Below are 19,858 nucleotides of genomic sequence, written 5' to 3'. Positions count from 1 at the left end.
TATGCTGTCTGTTGCGTCCTAATATTATTGTTGTATGGGTTGTAGTCTTGGTGGTGAATTATATTGCATCTCTCTGTTTGTGTGTCTCCACTGGTTAGCGTAATGATTATCTAGGTCTGGCGCCGTTCAGGTTCTTGCTTGCTTGTGTATTTCGCTAGACTTGTTTATTAGTGGTCAGTAATGTAGAATTTTTTATTTCTATGATTGTTTTGTTGGACTGTTGATATTACGGTCGTAACTACTTCATGCCGGCCATTTCACTGCATTATAACTCGCGCTGTTTTACGGGCTAGTTTGTGCTTTAGGATGCTGTACATTGCCTGTTGAGTAGTCTTGTATTTAGTTTGCTGTGTGTACTTTTACTTTGTATTTAACTTTGTTGGCTTACAATGCTAGTGCATCAGTGGTATCACTGTAACAGCGTTGAAACAATGTTTGCAATTGAAGCACACTGATATATTACAATATGTAGAACAAGTATATGGGATGCTAAGGTCCAAATAAAGAAAACTATTGTTGGAAAAATAGGTGGAAGCTTGTGAATTTCTTGTCTACTTTGTTTAAACGCTGAGGTCAAAATAAACAAATTATATGACTAATTGTTGGAAAAACAGGTCAAAGCTTTTGAATCTCTTGTCTTGTTTGTTTAATTTACCAGCTGATACTTGCTTAGAAGACTTAGCTTAACTTGTATAGTGAACCAAGCATGGTATCACTTGTTAGCGCTGTGGCTTCATATTGGGAACTTTATTGAAATTTAGTTTAGCGTCACACCAGCAGTCAGTGTATATGTCGCTGTTCTGTAAAAGATTAGTTATGTGTTGTCTTTGATTGGTCTTTATGTGCCTCTTTTTAATATTTTGTCATATTGTCTCGCGGTGAATATATATGTGTTGTTTTTATCAGTCCTAACTTGGTATGTTAGCTTTAGCTCTTCAGGCTATAGCTCTGATTACCAAGTTGCGTAGAAAATTATGGCACATATATTTAATTGTATGGTGGTATGTTTGAATATAGAGCACGATGAACATTTGAATCCAATCGACCACTTCGCATTGCTAGTTTTGTACAAACATGTATGGATTGATTAGGTAAATGAACATGACCTCTCTAGGATTCATTTGCGTGTCATGTAGGACTTGGTTGTAGCACATCAGTTGTGCTGCTGCTAGATTAGTAATGTGTTCTCTTTGATTTGGTCTCTTCTGTACTTGTGTGTTATATATTTGGGCCCATTGTCTTGCAATGTAGATGTATGTGTCGTCTTTATCAATTCTAACATGGTATCAGCTTCCTAGCCCCTGCTAGGAGTCTGATACCATGTGAGAGTTGATGAAGACGATAGATATGTTACATTGCATGATAGTATGTTTGAATATAGAGCGCATGGAACAACAGAGTCCAAGCAAGCACTTCACAGTTCTAATTTTGCACAGGCAGCTCTCTTTGATGTAAAAGAGCACGGCTTGTTGAAGTCTGGGGCTGATTTGCCTTGTTAAAAGCCAACATTGCAAGAGGACGATTTTGCAGTGTAGTATCGACCTATCCAATAAGCCAGCCAGCTTATGTATCCAGACGGTATATATAGAGGTTTCTGATGGGATTTATTTGCATGATGTGCTCTAGAAGCCATTCTCTATTGGTGACATTCTAGTTCAGTACTCCTTTTGTGTGACCATCTTCATTTGTGTGACCTGTTGTTTTTTTACTTCGAACTTGGTGTGTGTTTTAAATGTGGAGCTTGAATTTATGCTGGAAAGGTGATATGTGCTGCAATTGCATTTCAATCGGTGCCTTGGTTTTGATATCTTTTAGGTATCGTATTGTTTTGAGATCGACTAGCGAACGTTCATCCATTTGCATCTTCCAACCCATCTCAAAACTGCATGAGCATGGATTGGCCACCCTCTGTTCTTCGGATACAGCCTCAAACAGGGTTCTGGAATAAGTAGAGTGGTGGTGGTAAGTCCAGGCCCTCCGTTCCGGTAATAGCACCTCTTTTCTGTATGTGATTGAAGGCGCAGTATAAAGCGATCGAATCAATGATCCAAGGGAAGAGACTTGTATGGCCAAGTTGCTTGTATCTGTGACTATCGTCTTCTAAACCCGTGTACAAATGGAAAACAGGCAAAGCCACTAGCCTTGGAAGCAAGGGGTTTCAAAGGAAATTTTGTTGGAAAGATTGCCACAGAAATTTTAAACCTTTGCTGCGTTTGGACTAGACGTTCACGATCCAGTGTAAAAACTAGAAAACACTACTCATTCTAGTGGATTGGACCAACATTTCCTTTGGCACATCACTACTCTGCTCTTAATAGGCTTTCCTCTGTTTTCTTGTTCCTCCATTTCATAGCTGCAAGCATCTTCTACTCTTACTTTCTTAGGGATTCACTCTTTCAAACGTTTTCCATATCTCCAGTTTGAAAAGGGAAGGCGCTGATAATCAAGAAAAGGAATGCGCTGGGCTTGGAAGCTGACAATATTTATTTTGAATAACCACTGACTCACGATACAAACTTCAGGTACAAACCACTGACACTGTGATTAGATACGTCACACCATATAAATCTAGTAAGGGATCAAACCAAGGTGGGTGTGATGGGATAATTTTGCACACGGAGACCGTACGACATTGATGCCACCGCAATAAACACGAAATAGTAGAAATCAGAAATCAATTTAACAGACACACATGGTTCATCCGAACTGCTACGGCTGATGCTGCTTGAGACTCAGCAAGGTTCTAAAGATACCCACGAGCACACTAACAACAGAAAGCACGGCAACGATGGTCCTGAAGTTGTTGTAGACAAACCTATGCACGGTGATACTCACAGGCCTTTCACGCTTGAACATCTCAATCTTCTCCGTAATGACGAAGTAGCGGTAGCCGAGGCGCATGTGGCGAGCAAGGTCCTTGAAGAAAACAAGCAGCTCATGGTTGCTGAAGAAGCTGCGAACGAGGTGCTTGGCTCGCAGCTCGTGCACGTCCTCTTCCTTGTCCATGAGCATTGCCAGGAGGGAGATGTATGAGCTGATGACGAAGCCATCTGATGGATGTGTGGCGGACACACACGCCTCGTAAGCTGCCATGTTGACGAGCCAACAAGCAGTGCAGTCATTTACAAACAATGGCGTCAGGGAGAGCTGACCGAAGATGCAACGGTCTCTCTGGATGCTCATGTCTGCGAACCATGTCTTGTTGCTGGCGGTCAGTTTGATGCCGATTTCCGCAAGCTCAATGGCACTACTAGATGACTGGCATGTGCAATTGTTGACAAGATCTATGTTAGTCATATTGCCAAGCTGAGAGTATCTGAGGAGCCCAAGGAGTTGTGGTGGCTTGTACTTTTTGAGCTCATCCACATGAACCCTTGTGTTTGAATGTAAAGATGAAGGGCGGAGGGGTGATATAGAAATATTTCCCCATCTTATGAACAAACTTGTACACTGGAGATGGTGTCAAGAAGTCCATAAGAGCCTCGAGGACCAACCAAGGAAGCTGATTCTCTAACAGAAAGATATCCCTTAGCATGCAAGGCCCTGTGGACAAGGTCATCCGATTACACAAAACGCACATCCTTTAGTCCCCGCTATATAGAGCACCAAATAGCAACTATCGAGAAACATATTCTCAACACGATCCACATGCATGCGAAGTTGACACTCTTTCAAAATAGTGGGATTATCATTAACTAAAGTCATGACCTCTCCAAACCCACTTTCAATATAAATGCAAACATTATTATCAATCTCATATTCATCATGGGGCTTAAATAAATTTTCAAGATCATAAGAAGAATCACCCCTATCATGATCATTGCAACAAGTAGTAGACATAGAAAACCTAGCATCCCCAAGCTTAGGATTTTGCATATTATTAGCACAATTGACATAGCACATCTAGATGTACTTTAAGTACTGCACATTTCAGTCTTATGTCATTGATTTTATGCTAAGACGTGCAAGTATTTTTCTTTTGTCTTTTTTCTTTTTGTTTCTAGTTTGATTGAGTCACTTAGATGTGCAATAACTACGGTACATTTAGATTTATGCGAGTATCTCCAGGCCGTCAATTTTGCCAATGTAGTATGAATTACACTTCTGCTTCGGAACAACCCCCTAAACCCATCAACAAAGGAGATCTTTTCATACCCCTTCATAATAAAGGGTAGTATGATCTTTTTTTGAACATCGCCCCATCGGGCGCACCCTATGTACGTACCACTCGGTCCTATTCAGTTCAGTGCACCCCCCCCCCCCCCCCCTCACCCCCTCCGTTCTGCCCAGCCCATTTACTCTTTTTTGTTTCTGTTAAAACTCCTAACCTCCCGCTTAAGTGCAATTGTATTAACCAAGTGGGACAACTGCCCCGACATGCCTAGTTTACCTTTTCCGTCTTCAAATCAACGCTAAATATTCTTGTTTGGTTTTTCTTTTCTTTTTTCTGTTTTTGTTTTGGGCGGTTTCTACTTCTGTTTTTATTTCTCTTTCTCTCATTTTTTTTCGTTTTCTCTTTCCTTTTTTTCAAAATTAACAAATTTTATTTTAAAACCATGATTTTTTCTTAAATTCTCGAACCTTTCAAAGTGGTGAACATTTTCCTAAAATTTTTATTAAAAAAAACTCCATGAACTGTTGTCTGAATGCGTCAACTTTTTTTCATATGCTTGAATGTTTTTCAAATGCACAAATTATTTTCAACTTTTACAAACTTTTAATCGAAACCCATGAACTTTTTTCAATTTCATGAACTTATATTCAGATTCTATAAAAAAAATCATAGTCGTGAACTTTATTTTCAAAATCATTAATTTTTTAGTGAATTTATTTTTAAAAATGGCGGACTTTTTCAAATCCGTGAACATTTTCTACAAAACCGATGAAATTTCATGAAATCCGCGAGTGCTTGGGCCAGTCCGATGGGAACCATGCCGTCACCTATTTGGGCCATGGACTAAGATTTTTCCTTTTTTCCCTTTTCTTTATATTTTCGTTAATTCATTTTCTCCTTGTTGAAATTTATTATTATTTTGAAATCTGTTCAGAAAATTCTATTATTGACTGGAATACCCAAAAATGTTCTAGTTTTCAAATATTGTTTACAATTTTAGAAAATAATCTGAAATTTAAAAATTTGTTCCCGTTTTTGAATTGTTTTTGTTCACAAATTTAAGAAATGTTTGTGTTTCAAAAAAGTTGATAAATTTTATTAAAAATGTTTTAGATGTATACCAGAATGTACAATGTTTATGAAAATAATAAAAATGTTAATAATGTATTTGAAAAATGTTAAAATTGTATTAAAAATGTTCTTTATTTGAAAACAAACATTAAACACGTATAAAGATGATTCGAATGTATAAGAAACAAAAATGCTAAAAATCTAACATCTGATTTTTAGGCATGGCAAATCGAACATTTGTGGCAAATTTAGTTAGCATGCACAAAAATTTCTTTGCAAAAAATAAACCGAGGCAGATTTGCGATGCTCGACAACTAAACTTGCCATCCTCGATGAACATAATTTGCCATGAAAAACGGTTGATTTGCCATGCTTAAAAGTCTGACATCCACTGGATATTCGGGTCCATAAGAAAGAAGTATGATTTTTATGTAAAAAGTAGACATCAAAAACATATACTTGAGAAAGTCTTAATCATTTATATGAAAAATGTTGAACCTGTATACAAAAAAGTTCAGATGTATACCAAAAATGTACAATGGTTAAATATAGATATCAAAACATATAGTTCAGAAAATGATAATAATATATTAGAAAAATATTAAACATGTATTAAAAATGTTCTTGACGTATATGAAAAATGTACGACATTTAAGAAAAATAGATATTGAACACATATATTTGAAAATTGTTGTTCATGTATATGAAAAATGTTAAACCTGTATAAAGCAATGTTTTAGAGGTACACCAAAAATGCACAATGTGGATGAGAACAATAGACATGCAAACATATATTTGAGAAAAATGATAATAATGTATTTGAAAAATGGTAAACATGCATTAAAAAATGTTCTTGATATATACAAAAAATGTACAATATGTTAAAAAATGTAGATATGTGTTGAAACATTTTAAAGAGAACAAACAAAAGAAAAGAACTAAACCGATGAAAACCATAAGGAAATCACGCAGAAAAAGAAAGTAACCATTGATAGCCAAATAAAACTGTAAGGAAAAGCATAGAAAAAGAAAGAAAGGAAAAAAACAACAACAATAGAAGCAAAGAAAACAGACAGAAAAGAAATAAAACAGTGAAGACGATGAAATGCCGGTTAAAATTGATGAAAGAAACAAAATAAATCGAAGCAACAAAGAAGAACAAAAAAGAAAGGAAAACCGTAATAACCCGATGAGGAAAGGAATAAAATGAAGGAGAAGCCAGAAAGAAAACACACTGGAAAAGAAAGAAAGAAAAGAAAACCAACAAAAACTGTTAAGTAAGACAAACAAAAAGAAAAAACCAATAAACTAACTGGACAACTCTGGCCATTTTACTGTGGAAAATCATTCCAGTTCATGTGTGATTCTAAGCGAACTTCAGTACACGTAACCCCTCGTTCACTTCTCACGTTAGTCATTTTGTGTGGATTAACTAGACAGACGGCACACGCAAGACTCCGGTACAAGGTAGGATCAGGAACGGGGTCGCCGTCGTGGGAGGAGAGCTTGGATTTGGTGTCTACGGGTGTTGGGATAGGGTTGCAATTCAACATGCGTGCACGATCCAAGATCTCCAAGATGTATTGCTGTTGGGAGAGAAACAAGCCAGTAGGGGAGCGTGTGACATTGACTCCAAGGAAGTGATGTATATCACCTAGGTCATACATGGCAAACTCAGCGTTGAGGGAAGAGATGATGGAGTGTACGATGGTGCTTGTATTGGCGGTGAGAAGTATGTCGTCGACATATAGGAGGAGGTATGCGAGGGAGGAGCCATGCCGGAAAATGAACAAAGAGGTGTCACAGCAAGAGGACACAAAACCTAGCGAGAGGAGAACGGATTTGACACGCAAGAACCAAGTGCGAGGGCCCTATTTTAAGCCGTAGAGGGACTTCTTGAGGAGACACGCAAGAACCAAGTGAGAGGAGTCGATGAACCCCAAGGGTTTAGTGCCGTACACGGTCTCACCAAAATCACCATGGAGGAATGCGTTTTTGACATCAAGTTGGTGGATGGACCAAGAGCGGGAGGTGGCAAGATTGAGCACCACGCGAACGGTAACCGGTTTGACAACCGGACTGAATGTCTCCATGTACTCGATGCCCGCTTGTTGAGTGAAGCCGCGTAGGACCCAACATGCCTTGTACCGAGCCAGGGTCCCATCAGGTTTGAGCTTGTGACGGAAAATCCACTTGCCGGTCACCACATTGACACCTACAGGTGTAGGAACCAAACAACAAGTTTCGTTCTTCAACAAAGCAATAAATTCATCAAGCATTGCATTGTGCCGACGGGGATCCTTAAGAGTTGTTTTATATGATGAGGGAATAGGAGAAATAGAAGGAGAAGTCGTTACAGAGAATAAACGATGGGGTTGGGCGAAACCTGACTTAGCACACGTTCACATTTTGTGTGAGTTGACGGGGGGGGGGGGGGGGGGGGGGCAATGGGGATTACGGGGCGACGTGGTGGAGAAGGAGTGGTAGGTGCGGATTGCGAGGCAGATCTGGTGGGGCTAGGAGCAGCCGGCGATCCAGAAAATGTACGACGTGTAAAAAATAGGCATGAAAACATATATTTGAAGAATGTTAATACGACAAATGTTAAATCTGTATAAAAAATGTTTTTGATGTATACCAAAAATGCACAATGTGTATGAGAATAATAGACATGAAAAAGTATATTTGAGAAAAAATGTTAATAATGTATTTGAAAAATGCTAAGCATGTATTAAAAATGTTCTTGATATATAATAAAAAAGTACAATCTGTATAAAAATGTAGACATGTGTTGGAAAATTTTAAAGAAAAAAAAGAATTAAAACAATGAAAACTGTAGGGAAATCACACATAGAAAGAAAGTAAATGAACTAACCATTCAAAACCAAAGAAAACCGTAAGGAAAAGCACAGAAAAAGAAAGAAAGGAAAAAACAACAATGAAAGAAAAGAAAACACACAGAAAAAAAAACAGTGAAGACGACGAAAAACCGGTGAAAATGCAAGAAAGAAACAAATTAAAAATGAAGCAACAAAGAAAAAGAAAAAAGAAAGGAAAACTGTAAAAACCCAGTGAGGAAAGGAAGAAAAACGAATGAGGAACCACAAGGAAAACACACTAGAAAAGAAAAAAAAGGAAACCAATGAAAACTGTAAAGAAAGAAAAAAAAAGAACAAACCTATAAAAACTGGACAACTCTGGCCATTTTATTTTGGAAAATCATTGCAGTTCATGTGTGATTCCAAGCGGACTTCAGTACACGTAACCCCTCGTTCACTTCTCACGTTAGTCATTTGGTGTGGATTAACTAGACAGACGGCACAGATGGCCCACGCAAGTGTGCCTAGACCAACTGTATAGTTCGAAGTACAAACCCTTTGGCCAATGCGTGAGCTAATTTTGAAATATTAATCTTGATGGAAAACAAAGAAATAAAAATTTCACAATAAAGATCATGGCTAGTTGAAGCACATGCACTCTTGCATTGCATTGCACAAGAAAGAGCGTGCCCAACGTACATAGAATACACACATATATTCTTTACTTAGACTTCCTATTCCTACTAGGCCGAGCCTTTTCTTGTGGAGTCTGCATTTTTCATAGGGCCGGGGTCCCCTGACAAGTTTACTGTATCCGGAAGCATGTGCTTTATGCTACATTCTTTGCTCTCAAAGTCTTTCTTAATAGCTGGAGGTTCCTTGCTTCAATCTGTTACGCCATCCCTTGCGCATCGCATTGGGATTCACTATCTATGAAATTCATTTTGCTATTCTATCTGAAAGATGCTTAAACATCATCTGGCTCCATAGTGGACCACATGATATATATTTTGGTTATTGTACGTCTATACCAATGACTGTCAAACTGAATGCCTGAATGTTAACAACCTCAGATAAAATTATATATAGGCTAACTCGCATAAGGGACATACGGTAATCAATGCGACCTTTTTGTAAATGGCATACTCAGCGCACTAAGTTGAAAGTAAATATTATCTGCATATGCTATATATTTTTTAGCTTTCACTCTTTATCTTTGGATTCTTATCTATCGCCCCAGGATGGTATCATGGCCATGAGGAGTAAGTTTTTCAGTTTTTTTTTTGTTGGAATTTTCGCTTAGAAACTGGACTTTTTTTCCGTATATTTATCTACGAAAAAAATATCTAACGGCTGGAATTCTTTCCAATTCGTAAGTTCCAAAGTATCCAAGGGAGATGAAAGTGAGGGATTTACCCTCGGTAAAAACTAAAAACATACTTATATAATATTTATACAACCATATAATTTTATGGCATTATGGGAAGATCAGTGCAACCTAGAAATATTTCTATGATAAACACAATAAGGACCACTCTGCCCTCGCATTTGCGAGGGCCACTGTGCTAGTTGTAGAAGAAATAACATGCCCAACGTATGAAGCAGACACAAATATGTTATTTACCTAGACTTCCTATTCCTACTAGATCGACCACTTTCTTTCCTTGTGGAGTCTGCATTTTTCATAGCATAGGGCTGGTGGTGTCCCCGGACATGCATGTGCTATAGCTTTACTGTATCGGGAAGCGAGTGCTTTATGCTACATTCTTTGCTCTCGGAGTCTTTCTTAATGGGTGGAGGATCCTTGTTGCTTCAATCTGTCAGCAAACGTGTCACGCCATCCCTTGCTGATCATCGTACTGGGATGCTTTGTCCCATGCAAGGCTGGCTTGTTCTTGCCTCTTAATTCCAGCCATTGTTTATTCTTCTTCCTCCTTCCATATAAATACATGGATGGTGGATGGCCGGAGTAGAGCAGCCATTGATCTTGCTCACCCAAGCCCAAATGACTAGCCTACCACCCCCAAATTAGCCGGCGACACCACAACCCAAGTATTGGCCATTGTGCTACGTACTCAAATAAATTTGCATCCTTGTCAATAGCACATCTATTCCATTGCAACTACATATCGTAGCCTGACTTGCACTTGCATCCATCCATATATCTATCGCCACCCACCGGATAGGGAAGAGAGAGATTGAGAGATGGCTGACCTGACCCAAGGTGCGGTGGACTCACTGGTGGGCCTGCTGGCGACGGTGATTACAAAAGAGGTAAGGCTGCAGAAGGGCGTGCAGCGTGACATGCAGTTCATCAAGGACGAGATGGAGAGCATGAACGGCTTCCTCATCCACCTCACGAAGACGGACGGCATGCACGACAACCAGCTCCGCGCGTGGATGAAGCAGGTCCGCTTTTTTTTTTTTTTTTTTTTTTTTTTTTTTTTTTTTTAAGAAAAGGGGAGTCTGCTGTTATAAAACTCCTCAACTCCTCTTTAACCCTGGGGGACCAAATATAGAACCCAACTAAAGAAATCGTATAGTTTCCTACGTCCATTAGGCACTAAGAGCAACTCCAACGGGGTGACCCAAACGGACGCGCTTTTTGTCCGTTTGGGTCAGCTAGGCGGACGTGCGCGTCTGCATTTTAAAATGGGTCGGCTTGACCGTCCAACGGGCAGGCCGACCCAAATGTACCGCCGTGAAAAAAAATAACAAGTTGCACGAAATAAACATAAATAAACATAATTAAACATAAAGTGGCCGGTCAAACGCCGGCCAAAGTCCACCTAAATCTAATAAACATTAAATAAAACATTTAAAAAGTCTGTGCCCGCCTGCTGCCGCCCCGCACGCTGCCCTAGACGTTGTCGGCCTTGCTCTTGCCCTTGCCGTCGACGCCGCCATCGTCGGTGAGGTCGACGAAGACCGGAGCAGGGCCAGCCCACCCGAACGCCGCCTGGTACGCTGCCAGGGCAGCCTCCTCCGGCGTTTGCTGGGGCGGCGGCATTGCGGCAAGCCGCGCGCGCTCCTCCTCCTCCTCGTCGAGCCGGAGCGCCTCCGCGTCGCGTTGGAGCATGGCCTCGTAGCGCATCTGCTCCTCACCGTCGGCCTGCTCCTGGCGGAGCCAGTGCTCCTTCCATCGCTCGAGGTGGGCCGCCTCTTCCTCCGGGGTCGTGGCGAAGTGGACGGGAGGCGCACTCACCCACTCGCGGTATTGGCCCGTCCACGAGTAGGCCTCCTCCGGCCAAGTGGGTGGAGGCGGGGAGCGCTTACGCGTTGGCTCCGGCTCCGGCTCCGGCTTAGGCTGGACGGGCGGCGACGGTGGCGGTGGCGGCACGAGGAGCGGGGTGTGGACGGAGTCCCCCGCCGTCGACAGGGCAAGGGCTTGCTCCAGCCCATCCCAGTGCGCGTCCTCCTCGAGGCGGCTAGCCTCCAGCGCGTGCTGCAGGGCCTCCTCGAGGGCGGCTTGGTACTCCGCCTCCCCCTCCATGTCCTCCGGCTCTACCTGCGGGGGCGGCGGTGGGAACGGCGGCGGGATGGCGTCGACACCCGAGCGCCGTTGCTCCTCGTGTTCGAGGGCGAACCACGCCTCCCAGTTGGGGGAGTCGGCGGCGTACTCTGGCAGCCGACGCTGCTCCGGTGTGAGCTGCGCGCGGCGCTTGCACACCTCGTCGTCGTGCGCCCGCTGGGTACGCGGAACCGCCGGCACCGGGATCCGCTTTGGATCCAGATGCCAACGGTGCGGCAGCGTGACATCGGGGTACGGCAATGGCTGCCTGTACTTGCAGTGCCACCGCGCTTGGTGCATCGGGATGTGCAGGCGCCGGCGACCAGGGCGGAAACGCGTCGCCGCCGGAGGAGGAGGGGGAAGGGGAGCACGGGAGGACGAGGCGCCGGGGGTGCCCTTGCCCTTGCCCTTGCCATTGCTGCTGCCGAAGAGGCCCATGGGCGCGCTAGGGTTTGCGGTCGCCGGCGAGGAAGCAAAGGGAGTGGTGGGGGGCCAGATGTGGACGGGAGAAGTGGATGAGGCCGACCCCGCCGCACGCGTGGTTAAAAAAGGACGCTTCCACTGGCTGACGCGTGGGCCCGCTGTCGATGGTCGTCATAAATAAGACGACCGGTGGCGGTTGGGTGGCCGCCAGGTGGGGACACGGCGGATGGCGAGGAGACGCGCGGCGCGTCCGCTTCGCGTCCGCGCCGACGCATTCCAGGCCTAATTTTGGGCCGGAAATGGGTCGGCGCGGACGCCAGGCGGATACGATTTGAGTTTGGGTCGGCGCGTTGGGCCGTCACTTTTGTCCGCGCCGACCCAAACGGACGTGAGCGGACGAAATGGATCGCCCCATTGGAGTTGCTCTAAGGAAGACGCTAGGCATAAACAAGTTTGAACGTCCGATGAAACTAACGTTTACAGAAGGAGCGCAAAAGGCATACATCGAAAACCATAGAACATGTAGTTAAACAAAGAACAGCTCACACGTCACCAAGCAGTTTCAGGGGAATGCCAGACTTTTTAACAGAGACTCCTGACCGGTGCCCTGCTGTGCTGGCATCCATAGATCTCCCGAGCCACCGTGTAAGTCACCTAGCAACCAGCTGAGGAAGCTTTTACACCCTGCTTGTTGCCAACGTCAACCAGGAATCGAAAATATGCATCATAGAAAGAAGATACCATTAATAGGATCGCTAGGAAGAATTGTTCGGAAAACATCTTTGTTTCTTGTTTTCCATACAGACCACAACAGAGCGACACATCCCACTACCACTACTGTCCTATCTTTGGCAGTACATGCTTTCAACCAATTCTAGCATAAATCAATCAAGGAGCAGGGTCTCGAATTTAGAACAAGTGAACAACACACTACATTCCATAAGTATTTGGCCAAAGGACTATTAAAGAGGAGATAAGTGGGAGAGTCTTCTCATACACATAACTCACATTCCTTTGCCCCTTTCCACCCTCCCATTTTAAGATTAGATTTAGTAAGATTTAATTCTTAATCGAGCTAAATAAGTCCTTTGATCTTAAGAGGCATTTTCAACCCCCAGATATTTTTATATGGAAACACCACCTGCCTAGTAATCAAAGAAGATTATAGAGATTTAACTGAGAACTCCCCAAATTGTGTAAGCATCCATCTAAGTTTGAGAAGTTCCTCCACTAGAGCAACCTGACTGCAAAGATATTAGATCTTGACCCACATATCTAAGGTTTAATCTATAAGGACCCTACGGGATTTAACACATTCAGAATTCTGATTGATCACCATAGATACAATAAAGTTCTTGCTAAAGGTGAGATTATAGTCTAGGAAACATATGTTACTGTGGGTTCAGACCCAACAACCATGCATGCATCTTCCCAGAACCTAGTCCTACACCCATCTTCTACCACCCTTTGATAAGAATTGTAAAAAATATCTTTCACTTCCATCAGTCCAGGCCAAAAATGAGAATTACCAGGAGAGGTCGTACATTGAGCAATATTTTTTCTTAGCAAGTATTTTTAGCTCTAAGCATGTCCTTCCAATATTTACACAACATAGTTGTGTTCTGGTGTCTAAATTAGTTACCCCTAGACCCCCTTGATCTCTAGGTTGGCAAAAAGCCAGCCATCAAATCAAGTGGTATATGCCCTCCCCCAACCCATACACAGACGCACACACATGTTTCTCTCGCCAAATCAAACAAGCTCTGGAAAAATTCCATATGCTTAACAACACCTTTTGGGACCCTAAAGAAGGAAAACATGAAACTGGAACCAGTATTAATCTACCACTAAGAGAGAGAAGGTTGCCATACCAACTGTCGGTCTTCTGCTCAACTTTCTCTTCAGTGGTTTTCCGATACCTACTACACAATTTCATATAATGATGAGGAATCCCAAGTATCAAGAAAGAAAAGTTCCAACTTTGCAGGTGAAGATATGAGGATATTCATCCTGCCTTAATTGTGCTTCACCAAAACAATACACCTCACTTTTGAAATATATATTTTAAGGCCAGTCAAATGTTCAAAAATGCACATAATATCCTTCAAGATTTGGCATTAATAAATTCAATTTCTCCTATTTTATGTATATTATTATCATCATTATTATTATTGTGGTTGACCAGATAACACTTTGTTCAATTGGCACACATAGGTTCATTTTTTAAGTACACCTAAACATGATCAGACTATTAATTTAGTAGATCCCGCTGAATTATCGATCACAATAAAGATATTTCTAATTGTTTGTAGAAATATCACAAAAGATACATCTGCATAACTTACATAAGCATATCACATATGATATATGCCATAAATATTCTTAAATAATTATATTTAGGTCTTTGTAACTATATTTAAGATAATTTTTTTAAATGTATCTAAGGATATCACATTTGATAGATAATCACAAATGTATGGATCAGTTTAGGATATGAGTCCAAATATGTATTTCCGCGTTTAACCTCTTCCATATTCTCCGGAATATTTTCTTTGAACATATAGCCATTACAACAAAGAGTCCATGCCTGGAGTTTGTCACGGAATACAAACTATCTTTCACGTTACTTTAACATGTGATGGTACTATGCTTTATGCCTTTGTTCTCATTATTAGCACCTAAGCTAACTGACTTGCAATATTATTGCACATGATATAATATTATTTACATCAACCTACCAGTTCACTACAAATGACCATTCAACCAACTCACTCGTGAGATGAACATTATTTCAGTGTATCGATCTAACAATATGTGCAAATCTAATAATATGTGCAATAAATCTGATGGATCAATCAATACAAACAATATCAAATGTACAATTGTTCGTTCTGTGACCTAAATTTTACTCCACCTAATGGTTTGCAAGTCCACGTCCTATTCAAACATCAGTCACAAGTAGACTAGCAAATTAGTGTACACAAACACCTACATGCAGACTCATAGTTTGAGTATAGTTCACCGAATTTGTTTACATGCAAGATGTAATAAAGCACTCGAGATGAATCTGATGGCTAAGCTTGGTTGATCAAGACTTCAGAAAATTGAAAACCTCAGTTGCTGGCAATAAAAAACATATTTTTATTGTATTGCGAGATGGGTCAACCAACTATACTATGATAAAAATTGAACATTAGCCTGTAAAACCTCAACAATGCAGCAATTATTAACCTGGCAATCAAAGCTGACATTGGCATGTACCGCTCATCTTATATGTCACACTAATTCTTTTATTTTCGTTATAAGTCAGGCACGGCAATTATTGGATACAAAAACATATGCAAACTGTTAACTGGCCAATATAATTCAAAAAGTTTTATAGGTGCAGATTAAGAAATATGAAGATTTGAAGAGAAACATATGCATTATTAGAAAAAAAAAGCGAGAGAGTTTCTAGATTTCTTTAAGGCCATGGTTATCTCCCAATCGGCAGAAGTTAAACAAAATCTATGCGTTATGGTTCTTTATCACACAGTCCTAAAACAAAGATCAAAAGGGAAAAACACATGTAAGATGCGATAAAAACACTCTAGATGAATCTGGTGGCGAAGCCGTGTCAAAAAGACTTAAAGGCGAACTTAGCTGTTGATCAATCATGAATATGTCAATTTAATGTATAGATCGGGTCAGCTAGACAATTGGTTTCCAGAAAATAAATACAAGTTAGTCTACAATGCCATAACAGTTTGACCAGTGATACCTACAAAACAGGGTGAATATGACCATGTATTACTGAACTTATGTGTTTAACTTATTTTATTGCTCTGGAAGTAAGGCACGGTAATTCTTATATATGGATACATAATTGATACAAATTGTTCTGTAATGAAAAAGATTGCGCATATAATACTATTATTCATCAGCATTGAAATCATTTTAATGGATTATTGAATTAAAATATATGTACTTTTATATTACTATAAATACCTCAATGGGTATGTACCTTTTCTTCTAACATGGATCTTTGGTAAAGAATATTAGACATGTTATGATGTTGCCTGCACAATTGTGCGGGTCACTATGCTAGTATACATAGAAGATGAAATGTTCCACTGATCCCTTGCAACCATGAGTCGGTAAAGTCGTTCTATTTAGTTTCCTATATATACACAAAATCGACCTAAAAAGTCTGAGATGGATTCTTGTAGATCCGTGATATCTCCTACATCGCCCAGGACTGCGTCGAGCTCTACAAGCATGATTTCCCCAGCCCGTCTGGCAGGGGCCTTCAGGCCTTCGTCAAGTACCTCCCCATGCTCCTATGGAGGTGTTGTGCACGCCACCGCTTGGCCAAGAGGATCAATGAGCTCAAGGTCCGCGTCCATGACGTCGGCCAGAGGAGGGAGCGCTACGGCGTTATCATCCCCACGGTTGAGGAGCCCCCGCTGACGCTGGCCGAGGTCCGACCTAGCCAGGATGAGATCGACGAGGCCAGAGAAGAATTTGCACGTGCGCTAGCACGTGACAAGAAGAAGCAGGAGCTCCCTGTTTTTAAAGAGGCCATCCTCCTCGTTAATAAGGATCTTCAATCGGCAGCCACCGATGTACGTAGGTGCCTCCATAAAAATTTGTCACAAGATCGGAGTGCGGCCGTCTGCATGGAGATGCTTCTCCGTGCTCTTTGGGACCATAGCGATGTCCACCGGGCGGTCGAGAAGACGAAGGGAGAACTGAAGAAATTAGTCAAGGAAGCGGGCATGGATATCAAAGATTTTCCGACTCAAGTGATGATCTTCTGCTACAGCAAGTTGTCCAGGAGTTACAAGAGCTGCTTGCAGTATCTCTATGCCTTCCACGATGAAGCCAGCATCAGTAGGACGAGCTTGGTCCGGCGATGGCTTGCTGAAGGCCGTGTGGAGAAGCAAGTTGATGCTTCCCTCAAGGAGGTGGAGAAGCAAGTTGCTGCTTCCCTTGAGGAGGTAGCGGAGATCTGCTTCAAAGATCTCCTCTTCCGGGGGTTCCTTCTTCCTGCCGACGACCCAACCACTGCCACCTGCAAGGTCAAGAGCTGCACAATTGATGACATCATCTGGAAGTTCCTCCATCGTATGTCCACAACTGAGAATTTTGTGGACAACCTGCCGACTCACCTCGAATACCAGCTTCGCATCCGACGCTATGTGAAACGGCAAGCAGAGCAACTACAGAAGAATCATCCACGACCACGACACCCTTGGAGCATCTGCGGCCGCGGGATGCCACCGCCGGATGACAACACGGCGGTGGATCCCAATCCCATGGTTGACATGCTCAACTTCCTCGAGTGTCTTCACCAAGCCTACCGGCTGAACGTGCTGGATCTTGGGGGCTGCAAGGGTCTACAAAAGAGACACCTCAAGAGCATCTGCAAGGTGGTCTCGCTCAAGTACCTTAGCCTCCGGAACACGGATGTCTCCCACCTGCCCTGGGAGATCAACAATCTCATAATGCTGGAGACACTCGACATCCGGGAAACTAAGGTACGGGGTCGGCACATGAACTACATTTACCTCCGAAAGCTAAAACACCTGCTTACTAGCCTGAAGATGACGACGGAGGAGGAGACACTCTGCTGGGCGGGTATGCCTGGTAGGATCGGGAAGATGGAAGACATGGAGATACTGTCTCGTGTCCAGGTCTGGTACGGCAAGAAGGAATTCGAAGAAGTTGGCCGGCTGCTGAAGCTTAGGAAGCTGGGCGTGGTTCTCGTCGGTAGCCAAAGCCAAGCTCAATACAGCATGATCAATCTGCTCCGAGCAATCACCAAGCTGAGAGAGTGCTTACGCTCTCTTTCAATATGGGTTACTCCTCCATCCACCAATGTCGAGCCTAGTGTCACTCTGAATATGGAGATGACATCAGAGCAAAGTGCACCCAAGTTACTCAAGAGCTTGAATATCAAGGGCGTGCGCTTTCCCAACTCCAGGCTGCCTCGCTGGATCTGCGAGCTGCATCTACTCTCTGAGATTACACTGTGGAACACTTTTCTATCTAAAGACTCTCTGCAGGACCTTGGCAACAATCTCCATCACTTGCACTTCCTTCGGCTCCGTCGCAACTCGTACAACGAGCACAAGCTCACCTTCAGCAAGGATGGATTCCAAGACCTCAGGTTCCTCATCATCGAGGGCGACATCATCACCACCGTCGACTTTGAAGAAGACATCACAACACATTTACCTCAGCTCAAGAAGATCCTTTGGCGCAACATGGCCGTCAAGAAGGAAGCACCTTGCCCTCAGCTCAAGAAGATCGTTTGGCGCAACATGGCCATCAATCAGGCGGGCACGCTTTCTGGAATCTGCCACCTTGACATGTTGAAAGAGGTGGAGCTCAAGGGCCACTTCACCGACTCGAGCTTCATTCCACACAGCAACGGGTGCAAACCGAGGCATGAGCCATGAGCTATGTGTTGCGTGACCGATTCTCTCTCGATCTATTTGTGTGTCGTGCCTGAATAAGTATGTGTGCATGTAAACGTATGTGTGCATGCTTGTTACGTAATTGGTTGTGATTTACTTTGATATGTGTATCGACGACCTTGCTGTTGGATGTATTTGTATGTGAAAACTTATTTATATATATTCGTGTGTGTTTATTCAATCGTTATTCATTTAACATAATCCCTACCTCCGGTTGGTTTATACGATGTTTGTGCCAATATTAAGTTGTGGAGCTTGAATGACAGAAACTGTGTGTGTTTGTGTTTGTGTGGTGCCTTTTTATGCCAGAAAGACATTACAGAGTCGCATCCGCCCTTGCATTACACAAACAATTGTTGTCTTGTTTTCAGATCGTCAGGCATTGCATTATGTTTTGAGATCGTGCTGAAATGATTGGGATCTCATTGGGTTCTTCTAGTAGAGTGTAGCGACTAGATGGTCGTATGTAGCTCAAAACGGATCCTGACTAATACAAATCCCTCTGAACTGGAGCCTTTTATCCCTCTCTATGGTGATTCCTGCGGCTTCATCAAAACCGCATGAGCTCAGTCACCTCCTTGTCGGGGATAGGGACACGCCTTCCTAAAAAAAGGATTTGCCACTTGATTTGCATGGGTATGATGCTTGTATCTGTCCCTGCCAGTCTTCTAAGCCAGCGTACTTTTTGGAAAACAGCCAATGCCCCACTAGCCTTGAAAGCTTGGCGTTTCAAAGGAAACTTTGAGGGAACATTGCCACATAAATTTTTGGACTCCTAAACCATAGGAAAGTTACAGTTTTCACCGAATTTACACTCGGTCTACCCAAACTAAAATCTAGAAAATACTACTCATTACTGGATTGGACCAACCTTCCTTTGGCACATTACTACTCTGCTCTTAATAAGCTTTCCTCTGTTTTCTTGTTCCTCCTCTTCATAGCTGCAAGCATCTTCTATTCTAATTTTCTTAGGGATTCATTCTTTCAGTCTGATGTTTCGACATCTCCAATTAGAAAAGGAAAACACAGGCAATGGAGCGAGCGTCAAGCTTATGACGAGCGGTGGAAGTGGTATTAGGGTAGCACAGGCAGCCGAAAACCCGCAGGACGGAGTAGTCCGGGGCCACGCCGACGAGGAGTTCATATGGGGAGCGCTGTGAGCTCGACGTACAGGGTTTGTAGTTGAGTAGGAGTGTCCCGTCGAGACAGGCTCGCCGGAGCGTGAGGAATTTGGGTACTCCGACATGAATCGTCAGACGATAGGAGACCCTAGAAAAACCCTAGGGGGATTTTCAGTGACACATCATCAAATAGGCGGCTGGATGCACATGGCGCCCTTTGACTGGTCCGGCCCATGTAGCGTGTGTTGCGACTTGGGGAACGGTAGCGAGATGAGACTTAATCATGGGTAACTGTAGTGAGCAATTTTTTCCTAGCATTTTGTTTCTTACCATGATAT

The 19,858-nt window shown here is 42.7% G+C and overlaps 1 protein-coding gene across 1 annotated transcript; it reads left to right on the top strand.

The window, feature by feature from the left end:
* Positions 1-9,989: 9,989 nt before the first annotated feature.
* On the top strand, positions 9,990-18,580 carry LOC123163824 (disease resistance protein PIK6-NP). Its single transcript, XM_044581209.1, has 2 exons — positions 9,990-10,413; positions 16,147-18,580. The coding sequence occupies exons 1-2, from the start codon at positions 10,210-10,212 to the stop codon at positions 18,379-18,381; spliced, it is 2,439 nt and encodes an 812-aa protein (XP_044437144.1). The 5' UTR covers positions 9,990-10,209; the 3' UTR covers positions 18,382-18,580.
* The last annotated feature ends 1,278 nt before the right edge of the window (positions 18,581-19,858 follow it).

This window comes from Triticum aestivum, chromosome 7D (assembly GCF_018294505.1).
Source record: "Triticum aestivum cultivar Chinese Spring chromosome 7D, IWGSC CS RefSeq v2.1, whole genome shotgun sequence".
NCBI classification, from domain to species: Eukaryota; Viridiplantae; Streptophyta; class Magnoliopsida; order Poales; family Poaceae; genus Triticum; species Triticum aestivum.
This window is presented reverse-complemented; position numbering and strand designations above follow the sequence as displayed.